The sequence below is a fragment of the Syzygium oleosum genome, unplaced genomic scaffold, assembly GCF_021117445.2.
Source record: "Syzygium oleosum isolate NSW1041296 unplaced genomic scaffold, Sole_v2.1 Sole_v2.20, whole genome shotgun sequence".
In the NCBI taxonomy this organism is placed as follows: Eukaryota; Viridiplantae; Streptophyta; class Magnoliopsida; order Myrtales; family Myrtaceae; genus Syzygium; species Syzygium oleosum.
In genome coordinates this window covers 5,743,400-5,750,613 of record NW_026607504.1, presented here as the reverse complement: position 1 = coordinate 5,750,613, position 7,214 = coordinate 5,743,400, and the positions used below count along the sequence as shown (strand labels likewise).

At 43.2% G+C, this 7,214-nt stretch overlaps 1 protein-coding gene across 1 annotated transcript; it reads left to right on the top strand.

Moving 5' to 3' along the window:
* Positions 1–873: 873 nt before the first annotated feature.
* LOC115669576 (receptor-like protein EIX2) lies at positions 874–6,061 on the top strand. The gene is made up of 2 exons (XM_056320604.1): positions 874–1,102; positions 4,932–6,061. Exons 1-2 carry the CDS (start codon positions 874–876, stop codon positions 6,059–6,061), a joined length of 1,359 nt encoding a protein of 452 aa, XP_056176579.1.
* Positions 6,062–7,214: the final 1,153 nt, after the last annotated feature.

The window sequence follows — 7,214 nt, the reverse complement described above, 5'->3', positions numbered from 1 at the left end:
GTGATGCTTTACGTTGGGCGTCAAGCCATTGTAATATGGATGCAGGAGTCTTCGTAGTCAAACCGTGTGGTCAGCTTTTGGTCAAGAAGCCACATCTGCTGAATACGTCGTTTTGAGTAAGTCTTTCCCTTCATTGCGATTTCGAGGAACGTCTCGTTCTCCATTAGATCCAAACAAAAACCAAAACTTCCCCCACCAAATTCTCTCTGTTCTTTGATTGAGCTCTTGCCGCCTGAGCTGGAGATAGAAAATGCCCATTGTGAAATGTCTCAGAGAATACGTAGATAAATCTCAAGTCAATCCCTTCAAAGAGCCCTTGGCGTGTGTTGACCACCATCATTGCCTTGTCCAACGCTGTCCTCTAGATGCAATCTCCGTCACTTGTGGACTCTTCACGCTCCTATTCCCTAAACTAAGGAACAATGGTGTAACGACCCGGTCCGACGAGAACAGAGAGTGGTCGGCGGGACCAACGGGTCTAGATAAAGAGCGGCTAATGACAGGCTTATAGGATGGCGAAAGAGTAGGAATAAACCGAAGTGGCCCTTGGAAGGCTTCCGGTGAGTTAATCTAGGGCGACCGAGCAAGCAAATCCCGGATACGCGTAAACGTGGGTGCATCTGCGCGGTAGATGTAGAGTACGTGATTCATGTCACCTGGACAACTGCCTCCCGTATGACATTAGCTGTGCAGGGGTAAAAATGTCATTACATAGACTCGATTCATGCGGTCCAAGTCCATGGTGTGATCAACTTAGATTCATTCGAGTCCCCGGTGTGATCAACTTAATTCGATGGACCTCGTGGTGAACTATCGAATTCTGACAACTTTCAAGAACATGGGCAAGGAACATATAATCTTCTGACCGTCCGGATGGCGCTTCTGTGTCATAAAAACCATAGACCAGAAGTTGTCATCCAAGTGTCACGGACCGTGATTCTCTCGTACTCTTGTACCCTTGTTAGTGATGCTCGGGGTTATCGGGTGAAGAGTAAGGACGCAGAAGGGATGAAGTACAACTGGGTCGTGGGAGTGGCATCAAGACGGTTGGTGCTAGGAGTTCTAGGATGGAACGAATATATCGTAGGAGCTCTGAAGGCGGGTTTGGCCTCCCGTGCACAAACTGGTCGGGAGCTGATGCCGCTCTCCTAATGAGGCCATGGCAGGCCGAAACCAGTTGTCGTACCGAAAGTATTCTGTGTGTCCCGCTCGATGGACTAGACGCCCGAGCCAAGCTGGGCGTGGTATGACTCGATACGAAGAAGACATTCGCCGTGTTGCTCTTGGGAACAGCTAATGAACGATGGTTGGCCTGGTGCGTTCCGCGCGCCAGGCGCCTCACGGGCTATTCCGCGGCCAAGGAACCGTCGGCCCGTGACAAGTGGTATCAGAGCAGGATCCCTCCAGTAAGTGAGTGAGTCGCAGAAAACCTGTGGACTACCCGGTCCTACGTGGGCGGAGAGTGAATCGCCGGAGCAAAAGCTCGGACAAAGTGCGGCTCTCGACTTGCTCCTAGGATGAACAGGGGCACGGGAAAAGAACTGATTCCTCACTGAATAGGGAAAAACGTTCCTGGATCAATTTGGCGAGTCTGAAGATGAGTCTATTATCACGTTATCAACAAGGGGGAAAAACCTCCGTTGGTCTGCCGAAGCCACCAGTGGAGAAAAGTTGTTTTGTTGGGCGAGCGTCCACCACTCGTGTAAGTCCCCACAGCGGCATTGATGGTGACACCACTCGTGTAAGCCCCCACAGCGGCATTGATGGTGAGAATTGACGCAGGGAAGCGACAGAACAGCCCGCAACGAGGACGTTGTGGAATTGAGTGGGGGAGAATGTCACGGACCGTGATTCTCTCGTACTCTTGTACCCTTGTTAGTGATGCTCGGGGTTATCGGGTGAAGAGTAAGGACGCAGAAGGGATGAAGTACAACTGGGTCGTGGGAGTGGCATCAAGACGGTTGGTGCTAGGAGTTCTAGGATGGAACGAATATATCGTAGGAGCTCTGAAGGCGGGTTTGGCCTCCCGTGCACAAACTGGTCGGGAGCTGATGCCGCTCTCCTAATGAGGCCATGGCAGGCCGAAACCAGTTGTCGTACCGAAAGTATTCTGTGTGTCCCGCTCGATGGACTAGACGCCCGAGCCAAGCTGGGCGTGGTATGACTCGATACGAAGAAGACATTCGCCGTGTTGCTCTTGGGAACAGCTAATGAACGATGGTTGGCCTGGTGCGTTCCGCGCGCCAGGCGCCTCACGGGCTATTCCGCGGCCAAGGAACCGTCGGCCCGTGACACAAGTCTACAAGTTTTAAATACGTTCCAGACAAGGGGAAAACAAGAACAGTTTAGATGACATGGTCGATGACGCTCAACTGGTTCGACGTTATATTTTGATGACATCAACTCGAAGTCAAAGTCAAGTCAGACTAACAATGGACGCTGCCTACTTTGCATTATAGGCGGGCACTAGTCCACTATATATGTCTAAACAAGCTAGTCTGAACTTCTGATACTACCCTCCTTTCGTCTATTCTTGTTTTGCCTGCAAGAATGGCTCATAAGATCTCCCCCATTGAACTTCTTCCTCTCCTGTTCCTATCAGGACTTTTAGGTACCGCATGATAACCATTCTGGTTCTGTCCAGAACTGATTTTTTATTTCCAGAATCAGTTTTGGACCAGAAACCCGTTTGTTAACGCAATTTCATTTTTCTATTTCTGGGACAAGTTTTTGTTCCAGAACCGATTCTGAACCAGAAATCAGAACAAAAAAAAAGTTGGTTTTCTATTTCTAGACAAAAAATGAGAATCATTTCTGAGAGAACTCTTTCTTTAAAACACATGCTCATCTGGAAGTTACGATTTTTGAGGTGGGAAAAAAAAGCCAAAAATCAAAAATTTCAAAACTTCACATAATGGTTTAAAATATGTGGCTACCCCATTTTGAGCGAAATTTAAATTTTTTTAGGTGCTGAAAAAAATAAAAAAAAGTCAAAAATTCAAAATTTCACAAAATGGCTTAGAATACCTATGGCCACCCACTTTGAGCGAAATTTAATTTTTTTTAGATGCCAAAAAAATAAAAAATAATCAAAAAATCTAAAATTTAAAAACTTCACAGAATGTCTTAGAATACACGTGGCCACCCAATTTGAGCGAAATTTAATTTTTTTTAGATGCCGAAAAAAATTAAAAAAAGCAAAAAATAAAAAATTTCAAAATTTCACAGAATGGCTTAGAATACCTGTGGCCATCCACTTTGAGCGAAATTTAAATTTTTTTATGTGTCGAAAAAAAATAAAAAAATAAAAAATTTCAAAACTTTACAGAATGGCTTAGAATACCTGTGGCCACCCACCTTGAGTGAAATTTAATTTTTTTTAGATGCCAAAAAAATAAAAATATGCAAAAAAGAAAAAATTTCAAAACTTCACAGAATGGCTTAAAATACATGTAGCCACCCACTTTGAGCGAAATTTTATTTTTTTAAGTGCCTAAAAAAATAAAAAAAAAAGAAAAAAATTAAAAATTTTAAAACTTCACATAATGGCTTAGAATACCTGTGGCCACCTACTTTGAGCGAAATTTTAATTTTTTTAGTTGCCGAAAAAAATAAAAAAATAAAAAAATTCAAAAATTCACAGAATTGCTTAGAATACCTATGGCCACCCACTTTGAAAAAATTTAATTTTTTTAGGTGCGAAAAAAATAAAAATAAGCAAAAAGCAAAAATTTCAAAACTTCACGAATGGCTTAGAATACTGTGGCCACCAACTTTGAATGAAATTTTATTTTTTTTTTAGGTGCCGAAAAAAAGAAAAAAAATCAAAAATTTCAAAACTTCACAGAATGGCTTTGAATACATGTGGCCATCCACTTTGAGTGAAATTTAATTTTTTTTAGGAGCCGAAAAAAATTTAAAATTCAAAAATACCATTTGGGCACCTAAAAAAATTAAATTGCACTCAAAGTGGGTGGCTAGAGGCATTCTAAGTCATTCTGTGAAGTTTTAAAATTTTTGATTTTTTTATGTTTTTATTTTTTTTTCGACACCTAAAAATATTTAAATTTCACTCAAAGTGGGTGGCCACATATATTCTAAGTCATTCTATGAAGTTTTGAAATTTTTGATTTTTTGCTTTTTTTCACCTCAAAAAATTAAAATTTCACTCAAAGTGGGTGGCCACAGGTATTTTAAGCTATTCTGTGAAATTTTGAAATTTTTGAGTTTTTGAATTTTTTTAGGCACCTTAAAAAATTTAAATTTCACTCAAACTGGGTGGCCACATGTATTCTAAACTATTCTGTGAATTTTTAAAATTTTTGGAATTTTTGATTTTTGATTTTTTTTGGGCACTTAAAAAAATTTAAGTTTCACTAAAAGTGGGTGGTCACAGGTATTTCAAGTCATTCTATGAAGTTTTGAAAATTTTGATTTTTTGATTTTTTTTGAAAAAATTCAACAAATTTCCTATTTTCTAGAAAAATCTGAATTTTTTTTATTTTTTGGAAATTATGATGAATTTTTCTAGAATTTTTCAATTTTTTTGGATTTTTTGAATTTTTTTGAGATTTTTAGGAATTTTTTGGATTTTCTAATGATTTTTATTCCATTTTTTTTAAAAAATGGATTTTTTTTCTTGGAAATAGAATTTTGTGTTGTTTATCAAACGAGTTTTTGTTTCAGGAAATAGAAATTTTGTGCTTTTATCAAACGGGTTTCTGTTCCAGAAATAGAAATTTTTTGTTGTTATCAAACGGGTTTCTTTTCTCAGAAACTCATTCTGGAACCAGAAATAGAAATAGATTAACCAGAAATAGAAAAATTTATTTCTGTTTCAGGAACTCATTCCGGAACAGAATGGTTATCATTCGCTACTTTATTTCCTGAAACTGTAAAATTTGCACTTTCCACTGGGGCAATCACTTCAGGTTGCTTTGAAAGTGAAAGAGAAGCACTTGCCAAGTTGAAAGGTGGCTTCACGGATCCTTCTGGCCGGCTCGCTTCATGGGTTGAGAAAGATTGCTGCAAATGGAGAGGAATTGTATGCAGCAATCTGACTGGGCGAGTCGTTGAGATTAATCTCCACAACCCGTATGTGGATGATACTCTAAGCGGCGATCTCAAGCCAGGACAAGCGCTGGGGGGTGAGATCAGTCCTTCTCTGCTCGATGTCAAAGAGTTGAACTACTTGGATTTGAGCATGAACAATTTTGGAGGCACCGAACTCCCGGGATTCATCGGTTCGCTAAAGCAGCTGAGATACCTCAATCTGTCGGACACGTCTTTCGGCGGAACGATCCCTCTGAGTCTAGGAAATCTTTCACGACTGCAATATCTGGACCTCAGCAATTGTTTTGCCGAATCGAGCCAAAACGATCTTCTTTGGCTTCCTGGCCTTTCTTCCCTTATATACCTTAATCTCAGAGCCACCGATCTCAGTAAAGCCGCAGATCATTGGCTTCGAGAAATCAATTCGCTACCTTCTCTCACGGAGTTGCGCTTGCCCAACTGTTTCCTGGCAAAGCTTCCTTTTTCTCTTCCATTCATCAATGTCACATCGCTTGAGGTCCTCGATCTCTCGAACAATAACTTCAACTCTGCGTCACCCCGATGGCTGTTCAATCTCACTCGCCTCGTTCATCTTGATCTAAACTCAAATGGTCTCGGGGGCGAGCTTCCAGATGAATTTATGAATTTAGCATCCCTCCAAGAACTCGACATGTCCCAAAATTCGTACCTCAAAGGTCGGCTTCCGAAATCCTTAGGGAGCTTATGTGATTTGAGTGTCCTAAAGCTTTCTGTCAATAGAATTACCGGTGAGATAACTGATTTTATTGACGGGTTAGCTCGATGCAACGATAGCAAGTTGGAAAATCTGAACTTGGGGAACAATCGGTTGTCTGGTAATTTGCCAGATTCTCTAGGAAAACTAAAGAGGTTAAGGTACCTCCAATTTTGGCAGAATTCATTTCAAGGTTCTATTCCACGGATGATTGGAAACTTGTCTTCTTTGAAAGAGTTTTCGGTGGCCATCAATAGGATGAGTGGGATTCCATAAAGTTTCGGGCAACTGTCGACACTGGTTGCGGTGGATCTCTCTGAGAACTTGTGGGAAGGAGTCGTGACGGAGCGCCATCTAGCAAACCTCTCGAGTGTGACATCCCGAATTTCGGCCCATTTTTGGGATTTATAAAACGCGTAAATTGTCAGTGTGCTTATAGTAAAATCTCGCCCGGGAACTGATCACTCCCGGTTATCATTTTAAATTAGAGATTTCGCTAGAATCGCACTCGATCAAATTTGGCCGTTATTTGGATCCCGAACTTGGCAGTCGATTTCCGGGAGTTTCGGGACAAATAAATTGGACGATGTCAATATTATGGTAACCAATGTTGAGATTGTCAGGAATGATGGAAAAAGGGGAGTTTTTGACCACGTGCGAATTTGGACTAGTAGACCTCCCCCGTTATAATTTGGTCTAATTAATTTGGCCTTTGTCCCTTTTTATGTGCGAGGCTTATTTTGGACCGGTAGACCATTTTCGGTTTTTAATTTGAGCCATCGGATTGCAAATAATATTTGAATGTTCAAATATTTTCTTTTATTTCCTCTCTCTCTCTCTCCCTCCCTCTGACCCCGCGCGCGTCTTCCCCCCCCTCTCTGCAGACGTCCCCTTAACACCCACCCCCACCTACTCTCTCTCTCTCTCTTCTTTTCTTTTCTTTCTTTCTTTTTCCTTTCTTCCTCTGTTCTTCTTCTTCTTCCTCCTTCTTCGCCCGCGACTGGTTCTGCTCCGTTCTGCCCAGTCGCCGTCCGCTGCTCGGCCGCCCTCCGCCTCCGCCCGACGGCCACTCCGCCCGGTCGCCGCCGCCAAGCAAGCCCGGCCGCCGTCGCGTTGACCACCGCCCGCCGCCGCCCCGGCCGTTCCCTTTCTCTCCTCACGCGCGCGCGGCAGCAAGCCGTCGCCGCCGCCCTTCGCCTCGGCTGGCCGCCGCGTGCCGCGCCGTCGCCGGCCAGCTCGACCATGCGTCGCGCCGACCGTGGGCCGCCGTCCCTCTCCTCGGCGGCAGCCCTTGCCACCCACAGACCATCACTCCCTCTCTTTCTCTTGTTTGGCCGTGGGAGCACCTCACCGGAGGAGCCGCCATTGCCGCGTGTTCGGCTCGGTTTGAAGCTTAGGACACCCGGTGAGTTTGACCCTAAACCCTAAT